Source organism: Rattus norvegicus, chromosome 19 (genome assembly GCF_036323735.1).
Source record: "Rattus norvegicus strain BN/NHsdMcwi chromosome 19, GRCr8, whole genome shotgun sequence".
In the NCBI taxonomy this organism is placed as follows: Eukaryota; Metazoa; Chordata; class Mammalia; order Rodentia; family Muridae; genus Rattus; species Rattus norvegicus.
The window spans coordinates 27,921,612-27,948,586 of record NC_086037.1 but is presented as its reverse complement, the minus strand read 5'-3'; the positions used below and the strand labels follow the sequence as shown (position 1 = coordinate 27,948,586).

Here is a 26,975-nt window from a genome sequence, read left to right as displayed (position 1 = left end):
GACCCTCAGACAGAGGAGACTCTCGCTCCAGTCCTGAGGACAATCACCACCCCAAGAACACAGAGGACTCAGTCTTGATGTAAAAACAAGAGGTTTACTTTGGGATACAAATGCACTGGGGCTCGACATGGTCCACACGCAGGAGGGATGTGAAGAGCCTCGAACAACAGAAATGTACAGCTTAAACAGTCATTTACGATCACACAGTTTCATTAGCTCAGCTATTTTGGTGCCAAGGATAACTAGGCAGATGTTTCTCGTCCTGGGATAAGGCCGTAACCACATCAACATAGCTATTTCAGTAGGAAGGACGTCTGACTTGATATATGTTTTCTTATCCTGGGGTTCCCAGGACAAGGACCAAGGATATCTGTCTTGGCAGGTGTTTCTCTTCTGGAGTTCTCAGGACAAGGCTATAGCGATGTCAGCCTATAGGACAGCTGCATTCAGTACCAAGGGTATCTCACTTCTATAGTGGTCAGTCAGCTTCCCAGAGATATTTCCTGTCTTGTAATTGCCCTGCAGTAAATATGTTCTATACCCTCTGTTCTTATGGTCGGGCAGCTTCCTAGAGAGTGGGTGGGAATGTGCTTTCTGTACTTTCTGGTCTATTGTCTAACGTCTAGGGGCTAAGCGAGGGCCAGCTTAAAAGATTCTCATGCTTAAGAAATGGCAGTACTGATATCAAACGGGGATCTTTCATATCCACTTTCTTCCAAGTCTACCAGCCATCTCAGATTGTTGGTGCAATATGCCTGACAATCAAGGACACAGAAAAATAACTTGATACACAGCAAGGACATGGCAATCATATCCTGTGTCGTTATGTATGTTCTGGATGAGGTTTGTTAAAATGACAATATTGCACAAAGCTTTATATAGGACCCATCAAATTAAGGGTCACTATGCACTGTCATAGCTAAAATGGCTTGGTCAGAAGTGACCACTGGACCACTCTTCTGTAACTTCACATGAGAGGCTTGTGCTTTTTGTGTTTTTTATTTTTGTGTTTTTTTCTTATTTATTTATTTATTTATTTATTTATTTATTTATTTATTTATTGCTTTATATGTTGTCAGGAAGATAGTTCAAGTCATGGATCTGCCCCCAAAATCTGAGCTTTGCCACTAATACTGTAAACAGTATTAGTGTATGCATTCAATAAAATAACTGGTTTTTTTTTTAGTACGATAGATGCTTTTGCGTTTAGTGAGGTGATCCATGAAACAGGAGCGAAGATGCTTGTTTCTTACTCTGTCCACTGAGTTATGTCTCTAGGCTTGTCCTACTCCTTTGGCTGCATCCCCCCCCACATCTGCTGACTATTTTATTTTTCAGATGAAATCACACGTTATAGCTTAGTGAGGCTTGTAAGCAATCCTACTTTGGTAACTTAAGTGCAAAGAGGAGAGCCCTACACTCAGCCTGGGGGTTCATGCACTGGTGGACCAATATTTCAGTTTCCTCTGCTAACAGATCACCACTTTGTTGCCAGGACCATAATGAATGCAATTCTTTCTCCTAAGGAATCTGGTGGCAACTGTCAAATGTTAAGCACAAAGCTTCAGGTTGTACCTACAACACACACCCACATTGCAACCTATCCTACAGGCTATTTCTGGGTGTGATTTCATGCACCTGCACATGATGAGACATGAGACCTCTTTGGCTCCTTATAGGAACTGGTGTGATTTCTCAGTAATCTTTAATGGGTAATATTGCTGACTGAGGAGAATTTGAGGTAGGATGAAACATTTCTGTGCAGGGATTGGGGAGGAAGCACACATTTAGATACATAGCAATGACTTAGGTTTTTCCAATCAAGCCTAGAGCCAAATTTGGCTTTGGAAGCATGTGGTGCTCAGTGGCTATGCCACAGGGAAGTCTCCTGAAAAGGGCACATCAGCTTTTGCTCAGTACAGGGAGAACATTAGCAGGGAGGCAAAGTCTGTTATCCATGACATCAGCCGTCCCTTCCTGGACATTCTATTGTCTCCTAGAGAGACCTTGGAATCCCTGTGATGTCACCAGTATCGTTGTGACAACCAATTCCCTACTTTTTCTCTTAGTGTCCAAAGGATATATCCACAGACATGTTTGCCCGTCTTTGTAGGCGCTTTGGGAGAGTTGATGTTGATAGAGAAGAGTCTAGAGTGAAGCAAACGAAACCTAAAGGTAATGATGGACACAGGACATGGGGAATGTGGAGTAAGTTCTGGGCAGTGTATGTTGAGCTTCCTGTCAGGGGTGTGTGTGGGGGTCTTCCGCTGGCCTTTTTAGTAATGGGCCACAACCACTGGAACATCTCCACAGATATTGAATTCCATGATTATCACAATTCCTAAAAGTCAAGGTTTTCACATCATTAGTTTCTCCATAACCACATGGAGGATATGGCAATGCCTATGCTATTATTGGGTGAAATTCTAGTCTTTACTTTTACAGTGCATTCGGTATGTTAAATTGATATAATAACACCATAAGTAGTCATGGAGGGTATAACTTTTCTGAATTAAACAGGGCATCAATGTACTTCACTTTCATTGCTTCTTTAAATTCAGTGACTATCTGACAGTAGTAAGAGGGAGAGAATTGTGCTCCTGGCCATGACCTTATATTCTTAGTACTCCTCTGACTACCTCTGGCTGACGGGGCCAATCTTACCTTCATACATTAGAGGTTCTGTGTGGAAGATATTTTTCTACAGTAGCCAAACTATATGGGGCAGGTAGAGAAAGAGCCTGTAACCTACTGGCACTTCTGGGGCATTTGTCATTTCAGTAGGGGTAATTAATAAGTCTGTTGACCATGTCCTCCCCCTACATGTCTTTTTAATGCAAAGTTATTGGATAGAGTAACAGTGTAGGATATCTGAGTATCCCTGATCAATCAAGTCATTGTGGATGCTGAATTGATGATCTGACTTCTGAAACCAGAGGGGTGAGGGTCCTGAAACCAGGTTGTAGCCTGCGTACCTGATAATAATCCTGGAGAAGGCATCTCTCTGGTACTTGTAAGCCTGTGTGGGCGGGCATAGGGAACACCTGGCTGCTTACATCTCTTGGTCTCTATATAGTAGTGGGGGAACTGTGATCCACTTAGGAGGCCTCTTACACAGACCAAACTCCTTGCAGTGACACTGGCTTCCAAGCATGTTCTCCTGTTTGGACCTCACTGTGGTCTGTGTATGCTCTATGCATTCGCCCCATGCGGGTTCCCTTGTGTTCTTCTACCTACAGAGGCCTGCAGACAGACGTCATCCCCTGAAAATGTCCTAAACAAGGTGCAGGCCAACGAGGAAGAGGAGAGGCTGAATAGAGAACTGGAGCTAACTACCAAGGAGAGAAATGAGCTGACAGATCGCCTCCTTTATGTGACAGGTGGATCCATGAGCAAGAGGTGTGCATTGCTCCAAACAAACGACCTTGTTCTAAACCTCATCTCCCATAGAGAGGAGATTCAGAACCTGACCCTTACTGAGGAGTGAGTTTGGACATGGACTCTCTGATTCTGCCTGTTGAAAATCTGAACTTGTGATCTGAGTGAAGAATTCAGGGATAAAGTCACTGGAGCATGAGTTCCCAGTGTACAATTGGAAAGCCCTTGACAGGTGGTAGCTTTGCAAGGTTCTAGGTGCTGTGAGTTTGTGGAGAGTGTTTGTATTTGCTAGGAAGGTGACTGAATGCTATCATCTCCTGGTAGTAGCCGTAGGTGACAGGTCCCACATTGTTCATATCAATGCTTAACTAGAAGGCCTGAGGCTCAGGCCTGTTCCTTCTTGTCTGTGTGCCTTAAACACTGAGACAGTAATGGTGCATACATTTCTACTGATTCTCATTGTGCTCTTTCCATATTTGTCTCTCTTTCTCATTCTCTGAGTCTGTTTACTTTTCTTTTCTTGTGGGTGTGTCCCAGTTTGTGTGTCTGTGTGTGCACAGGTCTGCATGCATATGCACAACTTTTATATGTTTCTATGTCCCTGCACACTTGGAATTTAGGGGTCTGTTTTTTGACATCAGGATATACCTGTATAATAGTTTCATGGAGGTGTAAGTGCTTTATTTTGGAAGCCCCACTTTCAAGAGTACAGTTCTTTGCCTGTGTGGTCACATTTGTCTATACATTTGTATGCATTGGGCAGATTATAAGTTTGTGGCAATATCTGGTCTCATCTCCAGAATTATGTGTACTGTCTTTCTCTAGAATATTAGTTATTCGGCTTGTAGCATTCCACTTGTCAAAACAGGAAAAATGAAATCAGAGGTTTCTGGATGTGTGTGTGTGTGTGTGTGTGTGTGTGTGTTTGTGTGTGTGTGTGTGTGTGTGTGTGTGTGTGTGTGTGTGTGTGTGGTTGGGTAAGCTCTGTGGCCTAGGCTATTGAGAGCATAATAGGTTTGAATGCAGATCCAGCCCTCCTGATTGAAAAAAGTGAGCCAGGGAACCCTTTATCTGGGTGCTTAGCTTCTGTTGTCCTGGGCACACAATTCCAAGTTTCTGAAGCTGAAGAAGATCCAAATATGTAGAATTCAGAAAGTGTCCTTCCAGGGCTTTGGTAGTACAGGACACAGCCTGAGTTCATATAGTCCTAAACCTCGATGTTCTTTGGGTTCTATCTTCCTGGGGCCAGCCCCTACTTCAGGCCAAATCCATTTTATGAAAACTTGAAGATAAAGGAGAAAGAGGTCATGTCATTACTGCACAACTTAGACACAAAGAACATTGAACATCGTGAGAAATTTCTGGAGCTCAAGAAGGAGATTAACTTCTATCGGTAAGTACTGGTCAGAAGGGCCCATCACTTGTGGAATGGCCATGTCTGCCTCTCTTTGTTCTGGACCGGAGGGTCTGCAGCTCTGGGTCCATCTCTTCTGCTGTTTAAATATCACTGTGCCGTGGGTCTTTTGGACTCAGTTTCAGTTCCATAAGAGACTGTCAGTTATCACCACAGTGTCTATGCATCTTTAGAAGGCTCTGGATAGAACTACACTGATTCAGGCATCAGAGTGTTATTAGGCCAACCTGCGGCTCTGGGCTCATACCAGGTTTAACAAAGCTCAATGTGTGGACCACATGGTTAGCATGACCTCCCTTGGTTCTACTGTCCTCTTGTGGTTGTTTACTGCCTACTAATTGATGCTGTCCCGATGCATTGGGCTCTCATGGGTAGTTGTAGATCCCTTGTTCTTTTGGACAGACATGGACTCTTATTGGTGCTTGGGTCAGAGAAACAATTTATTCTTCCCTGGATTGGCCGTTTGCTATTTGTGCAGCAGCCTTACATGTATGGAGATGTATTCTATGAAGTCTTTATGGGTATCTGGGTCCTGGTGGAGTTTGTGGGATTTGGCAGTTGGAATGGGAGGAAGAGGCTTCAGGATCTTACTATGCAGAGTGTGTTTCCAGCAACCTGCACAGCCGGCTCCTGATGGACCAGGCATGTATGAAGAAGAAGTTGGTCACATTGAAGCAGGAGAGCAAGGAGGTACAGCGATATTTGTTTGAGTTGAACTCGAAGGATGAAGATGAATAGGAGAAGGCCAGCAACCTCCAGACCCAGCAAAATGTGGTAGGAACGAGCAGCTGAGTCAGATTAACAATGTCTGATACCATTTGCCTATTGGATACATCTTTGCTTCCCCTATCACCTTTCTAATCTCCCCACACCCAGTCAGTCACCCACCTCATGTGATAGAGTTATTCATTGCTCTGTCTATGCACAAGTATTCTGGGATGTTAACCACTCTTCAGAAACTGAGTTATTGGCAATTATACTTCTCTGCCCTTTTTGAAACTGCAGTCCAGTAATGGTGACAGAGGAATAACATATCATATGACTGCATCTCCCTATCACAGATTGGATGCTATGAAGAGTTTTGAACGAGTTCTTGGTCGTGTGACAAAGGTCATACAGGGGTCATGTTATGGTTGGAAGCACCTTGTAGGGATAAGAACCAAGTGCAAATGGCAAATGAGTCCTGGTCTGGGTATCATGTGGCCTTCTCCTTTCTTCCTGCACCCCAATTAGGTCTCTCCCCATTTCCCCATTTCTGGTTTGCACTGGTAGAGTCTGAGGAGCAGCTTGTTCTCCCACAGTACTGTGAGGGTTGCTGGTGATGTTCCCAGCCTGCAGAGATATCAGCAATGATTTCAGTGAAAAGATCAGTGCTGTCTGTCCAATGCAGCTGAGGGGACAGAAGGCAGCAACTTGACAGCTGGTATGCATGTCCCCACCAAATCAGTGTCTTAATAGCTGCCTTCTCCTCCCAGGTCTCAGGAACTGCAGGAGACATGGCATAGGACGGATCCCAGGAAGACAGCCCCCTGAGGAATGAGTTTCTCTCTCAGGAGTTCCCTGTGACGACAATCCTCACAGTCAAAGACTTTTTGGGGGAATATTCTTCTTCTCAGATAATTTCCTCAATGTATAGAGACCCTAAATTTATGTATCCGTATGCCAGCCTATCTCATTGAGGTCTTTCTCCTTTCTCATACCGACAACACCATTTGAGAGACAACTGAGGGGACTGCCGTGACATCTCACGTCCTAGAGGAGAAACAGCACTACAACTGTGTTTCTAAATGTTCATTAAGAAAATGCTGTTAAGAAATGTTTTTGGTTATGATTTTCATTGAAGTTTTCTTTTTGTTTTTTCATAGTTATATATTCTTGTTACTGTTTTTCATTTTTTATACCATTTTAGTTGTACATTTTATGCCTGTTTTTTGTAAATTGTATTCCTTATGAATAAAAATTGATTTGTAACTCTTGACTCTTAAGACCATCTTATTCAAGGGTCCTTCCCCTCCTGTAGACTTAGAACTGACAGCTAGATATGGATCTTTGCATGGTCCAGTGAATTCAAAGCCACCAAGGGGTACACAGGGTGATAGTGTCTTTTGTGTGGATAATGTGACTTTTTTTATGGACACACACTTTATGATGTAATCACTGATATACTGTATCCATGCTGTCATGTCTTCTGCTCATCCTAGTCTATATCAGTCTACAACACACATTCCTTATTGACTGTGTGCACCAGATATTGAGTAACACACACTCATGCCTGTAGAGCTGCAGAAAAAAATGACAACTTACACAAAGGAATATAGAATAATCCTAATGGAGAACCATGTGCCTCAGTTTTTCTTACAATACAGCATTAGTATTAAACCACAAAGATAATGACCATCAACGTCATTTTGGGAAATAGGTTTTTATAGGTGCTGTTTCACTTGATCATTCATATGCTGTGTTTTTTATTGTTGCTGATTATATTTATTTTTATCATTTAACTCAATGGATCTTTTTTTTTCAAATGTATGTCTGGGCCACTCCTGAGTGCATTTCCCTCATGATCCAAAAGAGGGAATAGCATTCCCCATTGTAGATGATTGTTAGGGACCATGTGGTTCTTCTGAGAGAGCAGCAGATGCTCTAACCTGTGAGTCATCACCACAGCTCCTGTAGGTAGCTTTTGTCCTTCCAGGGCATGTGCTGTACTAGATGGACACGATCACCTTCAATTAAGGAGAGAGATCTCAGGAGATGTGTATGTACAGGTGGTTGAGGGGTGCCTGCTCAATGTGGTAGCCTGCTAGGCATCCACACCGGGCTCTGGTGCCTCCACTGCTCATTGTGCATTCAGAATCATCCTCCAGCATCACTCAGTTTCAATTCCAAACAGATCTTTCACTTACTATCTATGATCATATAGATTATGCACATCTGATAAAATACAGAAGAGACTAGCCTCCTTCTACAGGCCAACTTGGCATAATGAATTCTTTTGATAGAAAGCAAGATAATTATCTTAATCTATGCAGTTTAGGGAGGACCTCAAGACCACCCATAGTGAATGCAGACTGCAGCTGTGACCACATGTTTCTTTTGCAGAGCAGGTCTGTGCAAGCCCAGAACTTAGGTGGGACAGTTCATGTTTCACCTTTTACGTGGAAATCTGTGATTGTATTGAGAAAGTATATTTTCCACGTGACTCATTTCCAATTTATGGAATTAAACTGACTTACTGAGAGTGGAGGTGACTCGGAGAGATAAAGTGCAAAAGAATAATCCAGTATGTCTGCACACAGATGCTGCCTCATTAGGGCTTTTCAATGCTCAGCAGCTGGAGAAGCAAGGGAGAGGCATTGGTGACTCTCAAGCTTAGGTCCTCTAGTCATTATAAGCTGAGCATGACACAAAAAGGGTCATAGGTATCACACTAGAATCTAGTAACTAGATTTAACCAAACTATCACATTAATGCTGTGTTTGGTGGTATTTTTTGCCCTCTTAGGACCTGGAAGAGGCTTGGGGTTTTCTAATCCTACTCATAATTTATTATCCTTCCCAACACTATGGGCTTTGTTCTGTTAATGCTAACAGCGGCATCCAATACCTAGGATATTTTCTACTGACATGTGTGACGTGAGACAAAACAGTCCCTGTCATCCCTCACCTGAATAAACTTCCTTAGAGGACAGTGTAGTTGGAGGGTCCTTCTTTCCTCTCCAAGATCGAGAAACATTTCCAGTCTTCAGACAAGTGTGTCAGCCATTGTCCAGTGACTGTCTTGAGATGTCCACAATGTCAGCTGAGTGAGGGCAGGGCAGGGCATTGGGGCAGGGCAGGGCATTGGGGCAGGGCAGGAGTTTTGGGCAGGGCACAGCAGGGCATTGGGGCAGGGCAGGGCAGGGCATTGGGGCAGGGCATTGGGGCAGGGCAGGGCGGGGCAGGGCAGGGCAGGGCAGGGCAGGGGATTGGAGCAGAGTCCATGAGATGTCACTAGGCAACAGGCCAGCTGGGGCTAATGTGGGTACAGGGCTTCTAGTGTGGGTGTGAGAGGAGGAAATTAGGAATGGTCAGATTCTGATGCAGCATATAGGCGGGAAGGAGCTTAGACCATCTCAGTGCCATATAGGGACATTGTAGACACTGATGGGCACTGTGGGGATGGTAGGGTCCCATATAGTGCTCTCTGCAGGTGTCAGGAGAGCATACAGTGGCTCTGTCAGACTTATGACAATCAGGCAGGCACTGGGTGCAAGTGAGAATCATGGGAAAAGCCCTGTGTGCAGCCTGGTTTTGGGACATTCCCAGGTGCCCCATGGACTGCAAATTAAAGGCAAAGGACACAGGGAAGCCAGCAATTCCCATGCACAAGACATAAATACCTGTAGATCTTTCTAGAATTTCCATAGACTATCTGTCACTAGTCCTCATTATAGAAGGCACCAACATTCTGCCCTCTACTTCAACTTGGTGAGACAGCTATTCTAACTCCAGCAGGAAGGCCTCAGGGAAGACAGTAAGAACTCACAGGTGACCCCTTTTACTATTGAAACAGGGTCTTCCTATGGAGCCTAGAGTGGCCGTAGGGTCCTAATGCTCCTGCCTCACAGTGACTAGAATTCCAATCCACCCTCAAGAGCAGTTGATTCATCGCTAGATCAGACTAAGGACATGTGAGGCCCCAGGGTGCTGGGATTACCAGGGTCCTAGTAAGTTTCTCCAGCCTAAATTACAACCCGAGTCAGTGCTGCTATTTGGGACACCGCCTGATGCCCAGTGTCATCACACCTTGGAACTCTTTGTCAAACATAAGCTGTTATGGGAATGATGTAGCCACACAATAAACACTGGTCTGGACACTCCTAGGTCAAGAATCCCATGTTGGAAATGCCTTGGACCGCAAAATTTTAAATTCTAGATCCTTCTGGCTTTTAGAAGATTTATAAATACAAAAAAAGAAAGATGGGCATAGTAATTTAAGCCTGTGAGCCCAGTCATGGGAAACTGAGTCAGGGTGATGGAAGACTGTAAGTTCCAGGGCAACCTGTGTTTCAAGAAAAAAAAAGGCATGGTGAAGATTCCACTCAAGTGGAAACCAAAAGGGTTTCACATGGGCCCTGCCATCCACTGGTCAGCACTCCCATCGTCACAGCCACAGGGAGACACTGGGGAACATTTCCCACTGTCTCTCTTTGGGATGCAGTCCATCCCATGATTCTATGTGAGGAATCCCCCAAAGGTTGCATCATGTGAGGAACCTAGAAATTTCCAGGATTGGGAGAATTTAGGAGTTTATAATTAGGGATGATCTATAGCTGTGGCAAAGCCTTTTCCCAGCACATGGCAGCCCTAGGTTTGGCCCCAACAGTTGAAAAAGAATCTCCCCAAAATAATTCAAACAAAATGTCATGTAGCCTGCACCCTGACCAGTCTCCTCAAAAGTGCACAGGGACCTGGCTCCACATTTAGGACCCAGCATGACCTCTGTGACCTGTGAGAAGGGATCTAATATGGGAATTAGTACAGTATGACTTATCCTTCTGGATACCTAGGTGACAATCACCACCTGACCCCTGAACACCCATCTACCCGGAGGGGCTTAGCACTCATGTCACCAAGAAAGCCCAGATCCTAGGGCCAGCATGGGCAGGTGCTGAAGAAAGTTTGTCTCATGAACATCAGTTGCTGCTCCTGACCTGACTCTATCCTCAGGAGACAATGTCACACCAGAAAGTGTGGGTGTCAACGGCTCTTCCCAGGCCAAGGCTGGGATACTGCTTAAGTTCCACAATGCACAGCAGTGCTCACTCTAGAGCTAAATATTCTACAGCTAAAAGGGGTGGGTGCTCTGCTGGCCACGCCCCTCCCCAGCAGTGTTTAGTGCACTCAGAGTGGTGCTTCAGATGTGAGGGACTTCTTGAGGCTACTCCCGTGGAGAACGGCAGATTCATCAGAACGGGGTACAGGGTGAGTTCAGAGCACAGCTGGGAGGAATTTAGGGATGCCAATCCATGACTAAGACCAGATCCTGGGCTGACAGGCAATTGAGCTGGAGAACTGGCATCCAAAGTGTGACTGCCTGAATTCCTCTTAGACCAAAAGCCCTGGATCTGAGCTACTTTGGTGCGTGCTCCTAAGTGGGGTCCCAGACACAGCTCAGAATTGGGGCTGTGCATGGACTTTGGTGCTGGCAGCAGGTGGCTTAGCCATAAAGTGCCAAGCTTTCCCATCTGTGCCCACTCAAACTCCTCTGTTTCATTTTAGGTGTGTTTGGTATAATTTTGAGACAGGGCATCTTGTAGCAGCCCAACTCGCTTTGAGCAACAATGTAACATAAAAATAACCTTGAATTCAAGATCCTCCACCCCCTCTGTCCCAAGTCCTGGAATTAAGACCTCCAGCTGTGACCATTTTCTGTAGCATAGGATCCATCTGTATTAGAGTGAGCTTTGGAAATACTGGAGCTCCGACTGTTCCTTAGAATTCAGGTTTCCTTAATTCTTAGCAGGAGTTTTGTGATGATGCTGATGAGAGAGTCAGAAGTTACACTGGAAGAGGTAACAGTCCTGGCAGCCCTGAGTGCTCAGTGAAAGTCAAGACAGAAGCCTGCTGATTAGCACCTGAGTGAAAGTGGGAGGATTCAGAGTTCAAGAACAGACTCAGCTACATACCTAAGACCATATTGCAACATTTTTGTTTCATTTTTGGCTTGTTTTCTTTGAGACAAGGTGTTAATTTATAGCCCTGGCTTTCCTGGACCACACATTGCCTCTGCCTCCCAATCCATGGAATTAAAGGCATGTGCCAACATGCACTGCCACTAGATAATTTTTAATTAAACATGGTGGCACAATCCAGTAATCCCAGTGCTTAAGAGGCCGAGGCAGGCAGATATCTGGTTTCCTGACAAGTCTGATCTACAGAGAGCATGTCAGAATAGCCAGGGCCAAACAGAGAAACCCTGTCTCAAAAAATAAACAACAAAATGTATTTTTTTAAAGAAAAGAAGAACGATTTATCAGAGAATTAGAGGCAGAGATTCAAAAGGTATTGGGCACTTCAGAGTGTAGCTTCTGAGATGAAACTGGACACCATGGGGTTAGGGAGGGAATTCTCATCTTGGACTGGTAGACAGAGGGTGGCTTCAGGGATGGAAGGCTCAGTCAGTCATTAGTCAGGATTCTCAATCAAGAGGATGTTGTAAGATCCAAAATGTGTGAACAGTGTTGTGCATGAGACCAGAAGGGCCCGCCTTCCAATACAAAACAGCTAATGAAGGGTAATCATAAGCATATGTCTGGAGGTCCACAAGAGGTTAATGTCCACCTTAGTGTGGATTATTCAGAACACAGGTGGAGAGAAATAGAAGAGCTGATGGTGGCTGAGGCAGGAGAGGAGTTCAGGTGTGAATTTGAGCCAGTAAAGGAGCTTGTAGGTCGGGCAGAGCAATGAGAGGTCTAACAGCATAGCTGTTGAGATCCTTCAGATTAATTTGTCTTAAGAGCCTCATGCCATAGCCAAGGACAGGAGTAGATCTGACTATTGGGTGGCTGGGCTCACATAGCCCAACAGGTTTGGCCTTGCATCTGTGAGATTCCAAGTCTCTACCTTTACACACAGCCATGGAGAAGGTGTAGCAGTGAAGGTGCAGATGGCTTTGCAATGCTTGGCTTATGGTGTTGAGTACTTCATGCTCCACAGAGCTAGGGAATGTCCTAGAAGCCAGGGAGGCTGAGCCATGAGGAAGACAGGTCTCCAAGAGAGAGAAATGATAACCAAAGTCACTAAGAACTTCCTGAATCACAGTGTCTGTTAACCATATATTTTATTTAGTTATTTATGTGCCCGAGTGTTTCACCTAATAAATATTTGTGCACCATGTGGTATGTGTGGTGCCCGTGAAGTCCAGACTGATTCCCTAGAACTGCAATTACAGCCTAATAGGAGCCACCATGTGGGCACTGGGAACTGAACCTCGGTCTTCTGCTCTTGGCCACTAAATCAACCATCTCTTCAGCACCCCCCCATTGTATTGTCATTAAGATTTACCCATTTAGCCTTCAGTATTTGAATTAATACAGATATGACAAGAGTTATAGTTAACATGATGGTTCAGGCATAGACAGGCAGGTATCTCATTGTATACAAAATATAAGTCCTTCCTTCCTTTCTTTCCTTCTTTCTTTCTTTCTTTCTTTCTTAATTTCTTAATTTCTTAATTTCTTTCTTTGTTTTACTCTTGGAGACAGTGTTGTTTTTTGTGTAGCTGACCTGGAACTAGCTCTGTGTAGGAAGCTGGCCTATAATTCACAGAGCTCTGTCTGCCTCTGCCTCCCAAGTGTTAGGATCAAAGGCGTACACCACCACCACCACACATCCTTCTGTTTTAAAGGAAAAATGTAGCCCTACATGGCAGCACGAGTTTAGTCCCAGTATAGACATTTTCCTAGGCCTCAGGCGCTCTAGAGTCCATGAAGGGCTTGCCGCATTCCCCTTTAGCCCTGGCTAACTATGAGAGCTGCACACCCATGGGTGTTTGCTTCACAAGAGTCTGGAGGATGAGGGTCACAGGCTGATGTAACTGTGTAGAGCAAAGGATGCCTGGTGAAGGTCAAGTGGGTATCACAGCTCAGCAGGTAAAGGCTCTGCCACCAAGCCTCATGGCCTCAGTTTGATCATCTGGTGAAAGCAGAGAACTGAGTCCACATTGTGTCCTCTGCTCTCCATGTGCACATCATGGCACAGGAACACCACAGACTACATAAAATGTAAAATGCTGAAATGCTGAGAGAAGAGGCCTATGGTAGGCGCCTCCTACACCTGAGACTTCCAACGCCGAAAAGCAGGGGGTAGAGAGTGAGGATGCAGAGTGCACACAGGTCAGGACAAGGCCATGTTCCTGAAGCCTCCATATGTGGTGAGCAGGCTCTGGGGCACCATGAGGGACATCAGGAGCTTCTGCACTTTGTAGAACTACAGGGTTCCATGTTACCTCACATGCCCACGTTTTGCCCCCTGCTGCAGGGAGAAGCCAACACCAGAAGCCTCCAGCTCCCAGCCCTGCTTTTGCCATGTAGCTTTATCCAGAAGAGCTTGGAAGTCCCTGGACCTGGAGTCTCAGGTGGTTGTGAGCCACCTGACCCTGGTGCTGGAGACTGAACTCAAGTCTTCTGCAAGAGCAGCAAAGACCCGTGCGCTGCCTGGCCCAGCCAGGGCTGTGAAATGGTGTTTATTTTCATCTGAACAAGCCCAACAACAGTTTAGGTCCCTAGAAGCCACATAAACCTGGATACAGTAGTGTCTGTCATCCAGCACTTCCCACAGGGAGATAGGAGCCTAAAGTGGACAGTCTCTAGGATTAGGGGGAAGGGCTAGCCTAGCATACATAGCCATGGACAAGAGGTAGAAGGTGAGGACCTGTGCTCAGGTTGTCCCTGACCTTTACACAAGCACATGAGTACCTGTACTCACAGAAACGCCATACAGACATACGTGAGTAAAGAAATAAAACAAACAACATTGAAAATACAATATACTGGGGGCTGGAGGGATGGCTCAGTGGTTAAGACCACTGACGGCTATCCCAGAGGATCTGAGTTCAATTCCCAAAAACCATGCTGTGTCTCAAAATCATTTCTAATCTCATCTACTACCTTCTACTGTCTGAAAACAGGGACAGTGTACTCATATGGATTAAATAAATAGTTTTTTTAAATCCTTTTCTAAAAAGAAAAAAAAAAACCCTCTTCAGTGACACAGGATCATTGTGTGATTCCAGATGTCGCTAAGTCAGTAAAGTCCTATTGCTACGTGGTCACCAGTTGGGTCAGCCTTGGTAGTAGAGTGGCACAGTTGAAAAGATGCTGGTCACAGTGACCAGGCAGCCTAGAAAGCTAACCATGTGCAGAGAAGGCTGTGCTGTGTCCTAGTCCTCTACCCCACACTGCCACCTCATCCCTACGAATAGAGCAAAAAGAACAGATGAGGAATGTTCCAGGATTCTTTCCTCTTTGATTGCCTTACTAACCTAGCCCTGTGCTACATGTAACCTTGTCACATCCTCTGTCCCATCCCTAAGCCCTCATACCTGTCAGATAAGACAGGGATCTTGCTTTGGGGGGAAGCTCTGGTCTCTCTCTGTCCTAAGAGGCTCTGAGCCATCGCTGAAAGAGTCCTCTGAAGATTGAGGGAAGTCCATAGCCAGTGCTCTGACTTCCAGGAAGGTTCGAGGAAGGTGGTCCTCTTCTTGTGGTGCCTCTAGTAGGAGCAGCCCACACTTAGGCCCAGCTCCCACTATCAGGAAAGACAGGTGGCTCTGGTCTTTGCACAGCTCCAGCGGAATGAACAGTGCATCTCTCCTCTCTCTCTTGCAGGAAGTCTCAGCCTCTGGTGCAGGTGATGTTCCCAAGGCAAAGGAAAGGAAAGTGCAAAGTGAGGGTTCCCAGGATCCTTTTTAAAAAATGTCTGCATTGTCTTCATTAATGTTTCTGTTTAATTTTTTATTCCATGTGTATTGATCTCATTGTAGGGGTGTGCATGCCAAAGCATGAGTGTTGAAGGTAGAGGAAAAAGCCATGGGAGTCACTTTATCCTACCGTGCGGGGTCCCAGGCTCTGAACCAGGTCGTTGAGCTCGGCTACAAAGAGCTTTCAAACTGAATTTCCTGCTGGCTCTGATTTCAGGGAGAGCGTCTCATAGAGCCCAGACTGGCCAGTAAACTACTGATCCTCCTGCCTCAAGTATTGCCATCTAGTTCATGAAAGGTTGAGTTATTGACATGAGGAACTGGGGATGGGCGGAGGTGCATGACTGAGGCTATCTCTGCTCAGTGGCATGCCTTTGGGGACTGATAGTTTTCATCACTGAGGTGTCATTTGACTGCACAGGTCCTCTGGAGAGATGGAGTCTCTTTTGCCAGGGCATCAGGCTCTCAAGAGAGGCCTTGAAGGTGGAGGTCTGGAGGCCAGGCCTGCATTCCTCTTCAGAAGCTGCATTGCCCACTCTGGACAGTGCTATAGCACAGGGTCACATATCCAGTTCCACCCTGAGAGCTGGTGATAAAGAATGTCCATCCTGGGACTAAACTCGTGCTGCCATGTAGGGCTACATTCTTCCTTTAAAACAGAAGGATAAGCAGTGGTGGTGGCACATACCTTTGATCCTAACACTTTGGTGGCAGAGGCAGACAGATCTCTGTGAATTCTAGGCCAGCTTCCTCTACAGAGCCAGTTCCAGATCAGCTACACAAAAGAAACCCTGTCTCCAAGATTAAAACAGAGAAAGAGAAAGAAAGAAAGGAAGAAAGAAAGGAAGGAAGGAAGGAAGGAAGGAAGGAAGGAAGGAAGGAAGGGAGAGAGAGAGAGAGAGGGAGAGAGAGAGAGAGAGAGAGAGAGAGAGAGAGAGAAAGAAAGAAAGAAAGAAAGAAAGAAAGAAAGAAAGAAAGAAAGAAAGAAAGAAAAGAAAGAGAGAAAGAGAGAAAGAAAGATGTCACTGACACTGGGCGGCTGAAGGCTCTTGCTGCCTTCAGTTTGTTGTCCTATTAACCTGGTAGCTTCATTTCTTGAGAAGCTTGGGCGCATGAGGTGTAGAGGAACAAGGTCCAGCTGAGAGGAGGGATCTAGAGTGTTCCGTGGTTGGCAAACAGGCTCTGAGATCTGGCCTGTGCACTCAGGCCAGTGTGCCTGTTTGTCTTAGCTCCAGGCTCAAGAGGCTTGAATTGACCTAGGATCAGAATACCACAAGTGGCCTGTGTTTTCCGAGCTTTCTCATGGTTGCAAGCTCTGGGTAGACTCACGTGTACTTTTCCATCATTCCCTGAGCTCTAGGTGACTCGGATGAATCATGGAGAGATCTCTAAACCTATGCCAGCACAGCAGTGGCATCATGGCAGTATCCTGTAGGGTTCCAGGACTGGATCTTTTTTTTTCCTTTCTCTGCTGATATAAGGAATAAGACATCGTATAAAACAGTGCCAATCCTTCCTAGAGTTGAAGCCCAGAACACACATGACTCCCCCAGGGATGGGCCCATCCAAGAAGGTGTGGGATGTTTTGTGGCTTAGGTTGTTTCACGGTGAGTGAGAAGTGTCTAAGACACACACATGTAGCTGCTTGGGAGCTGGAGAGGCCATAGGACCCCCTAGATCTGATTCTGCAGATGACTGTGAACATCCATGTGCTGGGATCTGAACTCTGGTCCTCAATCACTGAGCCATCCCACTGGCCCCTGGCTTTCCCTTCCTAGAATGTTTCTGTATTTCCTCCTACTTGATGCCTTGATGCTGGCTCCTAGCCCAATGGCCTATATACAAGATGAATTCTATAAATGTCTTATAAACACTAAGTATCCTGTGAAGGGTACTAGTGCCCTGTTCATAGCAGGAAGGTTGAGGAATCCAGTCTGCAACAAAGAGAAGGCTGGGTGCTTTTCCTGTCATTCAGCATGAAGGGCCAGTCATGTTTTCATTGTAGCGTCCTGGTTATGCTCTGGGTCTTCCTGGTGCAGCAGTCCTGTTCTGTGACAAATGATGTGTCTCCTGCAGGAGGAAGAGTGGTCGAGTCACAGTACCTGCAATATGACAAGAAAACTAAAAAGGTGATGAAGTCCTTGACTCCAAGAGCCACTGGGAGTGGGTGAGGTGGAGGGCAAGTAGGGAGACAGTGGAATCCTGAAGGACACTGTTGGGGCCTTTACCAGGTGCCACTGTTACATCCAGACTTGGACACAGGGATGAGTCTGGGTATCTAGCATCAGCATATATCAGTCTCCATGGTCTACGGCCCCTGCACCTCCTCACTGCTCCTCTGGCTTTGAAGACCTCAATTTTGCCAAGCCTTTTCTTCAGGACCATCCCCTGGATCATCCAGGTGGCTCCTAAGAGACAGGCACTGACAGCAGACATTTGGTATGGATCACAGGCGAAATTGTCATGGGGCTTTGTGCCATCCTACCCAGAATGCTGTGAAAGGCCCCACTTTGGTGGTGGTCACTTCTGGAATATCCTGTGTGATAGTTTCAGCTGTGAATAACAAGGCTAGCAGTTTCTACTGCTGCCCACACAGGCCTCCAGCACCCTGAAAGCTGCAGTGCTCACCTAGAAGGAAGCACATTCAGGACAGGGAGTGCCCTGAGGAGCTCAGTCAGCTTCCTGGTCATCCGTGCAGGGACACCTCACCCCTGCAGTGTGTGGTCATCCCTGCAGTGACACCTCACCCCTGCAGTGTGTGGTCATCCCTGCAGTGACAACTCACCCCTGCAGTGTGTGGTCATCCCTGCACTGACACCTCACCCCTGCAGTGTGTGGTCATCCCTGCAGTGATACCTCACCCCTGCAGTGTGTGGTCATCCGTGCAGTGATGCCTCACCCCTGCAGTGTGTGGTCATCCCCACAGTATTGCCTCACCCCTGCAGTGTGTGGTCATCCCTGCAGTGACACCTCACCCCTGCAGTGTGTGGTCATCCCTGCAGTGACACCTCACCCCTGCAGTGTGTGGTCATCCCCGCAGTGACACCTCACCCCTGCAGTGTGTGGTCACCCCTGCAGTGATACCTCACCCCTGCAATGTGTGGTCATCCACCCCTGCAGTGTGTGGTCATCCCTGCAGTGACGCCTCACCCCTGCAGTGTGTGGTCACCCCTGCAGTGATACCTCACCCCTGCAATGTGTGGTCATCCACCCATGCAGTGTGTTGTCATCCCTGCAGTGATGCCTCACCCCTGCAGTGTGTGGTCATCCGTGCAGTGATGCCTCACCCCTGCAGTGTGTGGTCATCCCCACAGTATTGCCTCACCCCTGCAGTGTGTGGTCATCCCTGCAGTGACACCTCACCCCTGCAGTGTGTGGTCATCCCTGCAGTGACACCTCACCCCTGCAGTGTGTGGTCATCCCCGCAGTGACACCTCACCCCTGCAGTGTGTGGTCACCCCTGCAGTGATACCTCACCCCTGAAATGTGTGGTCATCCACCCCTGCAGTGTGTGGTCATCCCTGCAGTGATGCCTCACCCCTGCAGTGTGTGGTCACCCCTGCAGTGATACCTCACCCCTGCAATGTGTGGTCATCCACCCCTGCAGTGTGTTGTCATCCCTGCAGTGATGCCTCACCCCTGCAATGTGTGGTCATCCCTGCAGTGACACCTCACCCCTGCAGTGTGTGGTCATCCCCGCAGTAACACCTCACCCCTGCAGTGTGTGGTCACCCCTGCAGTGATACCTCACCCCTGCAATGTGTGGTCATCCACCCCTGCAGTGTGTGGTCATCCCTGCAGTGACGCCTCACCCCTTCAGTGTGTTGTCATCCCTGCAGTGATGCCTCACCCCTGCAGTGTGTGGTCATCCCTGTAGTGACACCTCACCCCTGCAGTGTGTGGTCATCCCTGCAGTGATGCCTCACCCCTGCAATGTGTGGTCATCCACCCCTGCAGTGTGTAGTCATCCCTGCAGTGACACCTCACCCCTGTAGTGTGTGGTCATCCCTACAGTGACACCTCACCCCTGCAGTGCAGGCGTTTGTTCCTGTGGCCTTCAGGTTCCAGATTATCTGTTAAACTCAGTTTATAATCAGAATGTTTTATTTTCAGCCTCTGCCTGGACTGTACCCCAAGAAGAGTAGCAGGGTCCAAGGGTTTCTGGGGCATCACTTGGTGACCAAGCCTTAATGAAGGGATTCCCACATCACCCTGCAGGCAGATTCCCATAGTCATGCCTAGTCCATTTAAGCTGCTGCTGAAGATGCCACAGCGACCCCGTGTGTTCAGAGGTGATGTTTTCGTTCAGGAACCTGATGCTGAGTCTTCTCCTAACCCAGCAGGTGGTCCCTGCATCAGGCTGGAGTTTTGAGTTTCTGAGTTGTCCTGATAACACCTGCTGTGTTCTCCTGGGGCAGAATGGATCTCAGAAGGTCTGGGCCAGTCTCACTGGTTGAGGATTCTTGCAAGGCCTCATCTCCAATTCCTGAGGGAAGGTGTAGGTTAGGAGAATGCCTGGATTTGAAATTCAGTGTTTTCAGACTTCAGGATTGGATGAGGGGTACTCAGCATGTGCATGTGTCCATGTCTCTGTATGCATGCACATGCAGGCCAGGGATGGACACCAGCAACCTTCCTCAGTCACCCTACGCCTCTCACACAAACAAGCTCTCACACAGAAGCTGTGGCTCACAGATGAGGCTGGTCAGGCTTAGAGTCCCAGAGATTCTTCTGCTGTGCTTCAAAACTTTGAATGTGTGTGTGTGTGTGTGTGTGTGTGTGTGTGTGTGTGTGTGTGAGAGAGAGAGAGAGAGAGAGAGAGAGAGAGAGAAAGAGAGAGAGAGATTCTACCAGCTTGTACAACCATGCATGCACATATGGATGCCAGAGGGAAATATCCGGTGTCTTCCTTTTCGAACAGGGTCCTAATCAACTATCAGGTCTCTATATCTTAATATGTAGCAGGGGTCCCAGCGTGAGCATAGCCAGGGAATACACATGCTTGGCTGTCAGGCAGGCAAGAGGCAGAGATCTTGTTCTATTCTTCATGGTTAATGCTCTCAGTGCCCTTGAGGGCCTGGCTGACACCTGCCTGGAGACTGCTGGATCTGATGCTGGCCTAGACAGCCAGGGCTATTGATGATGGATGCCCAAAGTGGCCCTCATTCTTGGCAAACTTCTCTCTTCTAGTCTGAATGTGCTTGGGTGTTTAATGCAAGGACTGGGTTTTAGTTTTCCTCTTCCATCCTGCTGCCTCCTTGTTTTCTCCAGCGGGTCACCTGCCCTAGTGAGGAAAGAGAAGTGTGTGAACCACAGCACCACCCTCCCATGCTTCTGCTTGCTGGTCTGTGGTATCTGTTGATGGAGACCCGTTCCTTGGCGGTCCCGTTGCTGTTTGTGAGTTTTGAGGATTTACGTCAGTGTAGTAATGTGCACAGTCATCCTGGGAAACCCCACAGGAAGTTGGTCCCCAGGTTTCAGCACACAGAAGCACAGGCCAGAAGAGATGCCCAGGTGTTGAAGGAGGTCCGGTAGATGTGCTGTTAGTTTCCTGTGTCTGATGCATGATTGTCCCTTGCTTAATAAAATGTATACACAAAAATCTTTAAGTGTCCCACTGACCTCTGAGAAAGAACATCAATGGGAAGATGGCTTTGAACTCTTAACTCCCTGTTCCTGTCCTCATAACAGGTTTCTGTAGCAGCCAAAGGAGAGAAGCCACCTGAGGGAAGGAAGTCCAAGACAGTGCCTAGGAGCAGAAGTAGGGTCTGGCTGTAGAGGGGACAAGTGGCTGGGTATAGGGACTCTAGGATCAGAAAAGAGGCTGTCTGGCATCTCCCAGAGCAGTGAACACAGCCACGCATAGTCATGCTCAAAGGCCAGTCTGATCCACACAGTCCCTCACTTCCCAGGTGATCATAGATTGTGTCAGGTAGCAGTTGAAAACTGGCCATCAGGGCATGATTCAAGTGTTTATTAAGGTATCATGGCATCAAGGGTTTATGAGGGAATAGCCATATGTACACAGAACGACTTGCAGATCCAGAGAGCAGGGAGGGAATAGCCAGGAGCTCCTGCTTGCTGCTGCCTTAGGGGTTCTACAGAAATCCCAGTGGCACTTGGGAAGTGGAGGCAATATCAATTAGGGATTGTGGCCACATGGGGAGATTGAGACCAGCCATGTGCTGTGGCATCAGAACACTGACCAGCGATGACAAAATGGAACATAAAACACTGGTTGCTCAGCTTTGATACTGCTGACTGCTGACGTGGCCAGGGGCCATCCAGTTCACCAAAGGCTCAGCCAACAGTTGTCTCTCCACTCACCAAAAGTCAAAGAGTGGCCCAGCTCCACAACCAAATGTGTGCCCACATTGCAATGGCTCCGGTACTGTTTCACCTCAGCTGCGGAGATCTCAGGATCCATGAGTGTCCAGCACGCACACACCCGAAAGAGACAGTCTTAGGGGTCTTAGGCAGCACTGAGGGTGGTGAGCCTCTGCCTCACGGCTCAATGGCCCTGACCTTAGCATTGTTTGGGCACAAGAGAGCAAAGTGATGGGGACAGACAACCTGCAGTCTACCATGCTGGAAGGGCATGACTAACACTGATTGATCACATCCATGTGACTACTGAAGCTTTTCCTGCTCTCTGTAGTGGTGATCTTACAGAAACCATGCACACCCGGTTTAGACTGTATTAAAGTAGCCACCATTTCAGGGTTCCCTGCAAGGTACCATGGGACAGTAGGAGCATGAGTCTGCATGTATCTCGACAGTTTTCACTAGGGACTACACACGCACACACACACACACACACACACACACACATAAACACACACATACACACACACACTTTACTGACATGGTGCACATTCTTTGCACACAGAAGAAAGTGAGTAGTAGTGAAAACACACCAATCATGGAATTGATGGAGGGAGTTGTGGGGAAGCTGGGGTTTAGAGTTACTTAAAGGCCCTATGCAGGCTCTCCTTCTGTTGGAGGAGAAACTTCAAGTGCAATGTGGTTCTTTATTTACTTTCTCTAAAGCACAGAGGGTTAGGGTGGATCACAGGGCTTTGAGCATGTTCGGCAAGTACAGTCACACTGAATTAAATCCTAGGGCTGGAACCTATTAATCTTCTACAAAATTACAGAGCAGCCTGGATGAAGACTCTCAGCTGAAAAGGTGGACATCTCAAGACAGGCACTAGACAATGGCTGACAGACTTGACTGAAGGCTGGAAATGTTTTGCTATCTCATAGGAAAAGAAGGCCCCTCCTACAACACTGTACTCTAAGGACAGTTTATTCAGGTTAGGATGACATGAACTATTGTCTCAGTTCACAGATGTCAGCACAAAGTATCCAAGGTATTGTATGCCAGTGGTAGCATCACCAGAACAAAGCACACAGTGTCATGAAGACATAAATTATGAGTTTGTGTATCAAGACCCAGGCCTCTTCCAGGTTCTTAGATAGTAATTGAGAACCTCAAATAAGGTGTTGATGTGATAGTGTGGGGTGAATCTAGTTACAACTAGTTTTGACACAGATGACACTTTTTGTGTCATGGTCAGCTTATAATGAATGACTAGACCTAAGCATGAGAGTAACCAAATACTACATTGCTTCTCTAGCTGCTGAGCTTTTAAAAGCCCTGGGGTGACAGCAAGCTTTTGTGGACACACTGGATTGGTTCTTCTGTACTTTAACTCTCTGAGTCACCTCCACTCTCAGCAAGTTAGATCAATTCCACAAATTGGAAATGAGTCACCTGGAAAAATACATTCTCAATACAATCCCAGATTGGCCATGGAAAAAGGGTAGCTTGCCCTGTCCCACCTAGGTTCTGGGCCTGCACAGGCTTGCTCTCCAAAAGAAACCTGTGTTCACAGCTATAGGCTGCATTCACTATGGATGCTCTTGAGGTTCCTCCCTAAACTGCTTAGATTAAAATAATTTTCTTGCTAAAAATCAAAAAACTGATTATGCCAATCTGGCCTACAGGAAGCTAGTTTCTATTCTGTATTTTATCAGGTGAATAGTATATATGGTCATCATTGACAACAGGTAAAAGATCTGCTCTAATATGGAAACTAAGTGATGCTGGAGGATGATCCTGACCCACAATGAGCAGTGGGAACAGCAGAGCCCTGTAGGGATGCCTGACAACCTAACACATTGAGCACGCACGGCTCAGTAAGTTCCCTGTGAACACACATCTCCTGAGATCTCTCTATTTAATTGGAGGTGATCCTGTCCACCTAATACAGCACCTCCTGTGGAATAACAAAAGCCACCTGCAGGAGCTGTGGTGACGACTCACAGGGTAGAGCATCTGCTGCTCTCTCAGAAGAACCACATGGACCCTAACAATTGGGTAAAGTGTGTCAGTGCTTACATCATAAAGTGTGTGTCCGAGGAACAGCCACATTCTCCACACAAAAGACAATGTGACACTGGGTACCCCTTGGTGACTTTGAATTCACTTATTAGCCCAGGCTCCATGGAACATGCAGAGATCCATCTGTAGCTGTCAGTTCTAGGTCCACAGGAGGGGACAGAACCCTTGAGTAAGAATGATGGTCTTAAGAGTCAAGAGATAGAATTCAATTTTTATTCATAACGAATACATTTTTACAACAAAACAGGATTAAAATGAATAAAAATATTTAAAAATATTTGAAAGTAAAAATAGTAACAAGAACATATAAATATGAAACAATAAAAAGAAAACTTCAATTAAAATCATAACAAAATATTTCTAAAAGCATATTCTTAACGAACATTTAGAAGCACAGACGTATTGCTGTTTCTCCTCTAGCACACATAATGAAAGGCGGTCCCCCAAGTTGTCTCTCAAGTGCTGTTTTCTGAGAAGAAAGTAAGACCTCAATCCGTCAGGATGGCTTAGTGGTATATAAATTTAGGGTCTCTAAGAAATGACAAATTAACTCTGAGGAAGAATACTCATCCAAAAAATGTTGTTACCATTCAGGATGTTGGTCATCAGGGACTCCTGAGAAAGCAACTTATTCTTCAGGAAGCTCTCTTACTGGTGTGTGTCCAATTCCAGCTCTCTTGCACTTTCTGAGACCTGGGAAAGGAAGGCAGTTTTTCAGACACTGATTTGGTGGGGAAATGCAAGCCAGCTGTCAGAATGCTGCCTTCTACCACCTCAGTTCTATTGGACAGTCGACATGGACATTTTAAGTGATATCATTTTTGCTAACTCTGTGGGCAGGGCAAAATCTCCAGAGAACCTCACAGTAATGTGGGCTGACAATATGGGACCCAGACTTATACCAGTGCAAACCAAGAACAGGGCAATGGAAGGAACCTCATTGGGTTGCAGGAAGAAAGGAGATGTCCATATGTCACCAAGGTTATGACAATGACAAGTACTAATTTGACATTTGCACTTGGTTCTTATCCCAGAAAGGTGCTTCCTACACAAGAAGTCGCATGACCACAGAGTGTCACTTGTCAAAGAACCAAGAACTTGTTCAAAACTCTACATAGGATCCAATGTATCACATGGATATGCAATAATATGATATGTTATTCATCTGTCACCATTTCTAGACTGCAGCTTCAAAAAGAGCAGCAAAATATGCTTGCACAATAATTCAGTTTCTGTAAAGTGGTTAACTTCCAAGAATACTTGTGCATAGGCAGAGCAATGAACAATTCCATTACATGAGGTGGTTGGCTGGTTGTGAGTGTAAATTAGAAAGGTGGTAAGAGAAGCAAAGATGTATCAAATTGGCAAATTTTATCAGATATTGTTAAGCTAACACAGCTGCTCATCCCTACCTGATAATGGTGGTTCTGGCCGTTGATGGTCTTTATCTTTCTTGTTGAAGTCAACCAAATATTTCTGGTTCAGTGCACAATCAAGATGTACCTCCTTGCTCTCCTGCTTCAGTGGGACCAACTTCTTCCTACATGTGTTCTCCATCAGGAGCTGGCTGAGCAGGTTTCTGGAAATACAGTCTGCATAGTAAGATCATGCTGGCCCGTTTTCCCATTCCTACTCCCAAGTCCCACTAACTCTACCAGGTCCCAAATACCCATGAAGACTTAATAAAATGCATCTTGATACATATAAGGCTGCTGCACAAACCATAAAGAGTTAATTCGGGGAAGAATAAATTGTTTGCTTGGCCTGACACCAATTAGTGTCCACACCTCTGAGAAAGAACATGGATCTACAACTATCCATGAAAGCCCAAAGCATGGGGCCAACATCAATTTGTAGTGGGCAAACACCCTCAAAAGAGGTCAGTAGAACCAAGAGAAGGTCATGCTAACCATGTGGTCCACGCACTGAGTTTTGTAAAACCTGGTGTGACACCATAGGTCCAGGTCAGCCTAATAACCTTCTGCTGACTTCAATCAGTACTGTTCTCTCTAGAGCCTTCTGAAGATGCCTAGACAATCCTGGGATGAGTAACAGTCTTTTATGGAACTGAAAACTGAGTCATAATGACCCTGGAACACTGATGTGTAAACAGCACAAGAGATAGTACCAGAGCTGAAGACCGTCCAATCCAGAACAAAGAAAGTCAGAAATGGCCATTCCACAAGTGATAGGCTTTCTGACCAGGACTTACCTAGAGAAGGTAATCTCCTTCTTCAGCTTATGGTTGTTGTCATGGACCTCACTGTTCTCCATCTCTAAGTTGTGCAGAATTGACATGACCACCTCCACCATTCTCTCCAGGTCTTCATAATATGGATTTGGCCTGAAGTGTGGCCTGGCCCCAAATGATAGAATACAATGAACATCGGCATTTAGGAATATATGAACTCAGGTTGGGTCCTAAATTACCCCAGGCTGCTGCCTGGATCTTCCAGCACTCAGTCCCCTGCCTAGCAAGTACAGAGACTCACCATAAACTCACTGCAATTACAATCTTGCAAAGCCACCAGCTGTCAAGGGCTTTGCAAATGCACACTGGGAACTCACTCTCCCTGACTTTATCCCTGAATTCTTCATTCAGACCACAAGTTCTGATTTTAAATAAATGGAAGCACATGAGTCCATTTTCAATCTCACTCCTCAGGAAGGGTAAGGTTCTGAATCTCCACTATATGGGAGGGGAGGTTTAGCACAGGGTGGTTAGGGAGGCACAGCTTTCTAGAACCCAAAACCTTAATAGGATAAGATGAAGGTGACCTTGCAGACCCAGGAATGAAACAAGAGCATTTGGAGTGAATTATACCTGTTGTTTTTGGATCTCTCTGTCAGAAACCTCAGGCGATCTCTCAGGTCATTTCTCTCCTCAGTAATGAGCTGCAGCTCTTTAATCAGCCTCTTCTTTTCCTTCTTGGCCTGATTCTTGCTTAGGTCAGTGCCAGGGGATGATGTTTCTCTCCCAGAGTCTCTAGGTAGAAGAACACAAGTGAACCTGCATGGGGAGAATGCATAGAGTGTTCATAGACCTCAGTGAGGCCTAAAGTGGAGAACAAGCCAGGAAACCAGTGTCACTGCTAGGCGATTGGTCTATGCTTAAGAGACCTCCTCAGGGGATCTCAGTTCTCCCACTACTCTATAGAGACCAAGAGACGTAAGCAGCCAGGTGTTCCCTATGCCGGACATCATGTGCTTACATGTACCCTGGAGATGGCTTCTCCAGGATTATTATCAGCTGAACAGGGTACAGCTTGGTTTCAGGACCCTCACCCCTGTGGCTTCAGAACTCAGATGATA

At 46.4% G+C, this 26,975-nt stretch overlaps 1 protein-coding gene across 2 annotated transcripts in view; it reads left to right on the top strand.

Annotated features, from left to right (window-relative positions):
- Positions 1-2,026: 2,026 nt before the first annotated feature.
- The window catches only part of LOC134483582 (disks large homolog 5-like), a 40,100-nt gene continuing 15,151 nt past the window's right edge, over positions 2,027-26,975 (top strand). Inside the window, exons 1-3 of one of the 2 annotated variants that reach the window (XM_063278822.1) lie at positions 2,027-2,175; positions 3,240-3,399; positions 4,628-5,023. In XM_063278822.1, coding sequence (XP_063134892.1) covers positions 2,094-2,175; positions 3,240-3,399; positions 4,628-4,775 — 390 coding nt within the window. In that variant the 5' untranslated portion in view covers positions 2,027-2,093 and the 3' untranslated portion in view covers positions 4,776-5,023. Of the gene's footprint in view, positions 2,176-3,239; positions 3,400-4,627; positions 5,024-26,975 lie in introns of those variants that run through there. The other variant, XM_063278823.1, reaches the window with a different exon arrangement.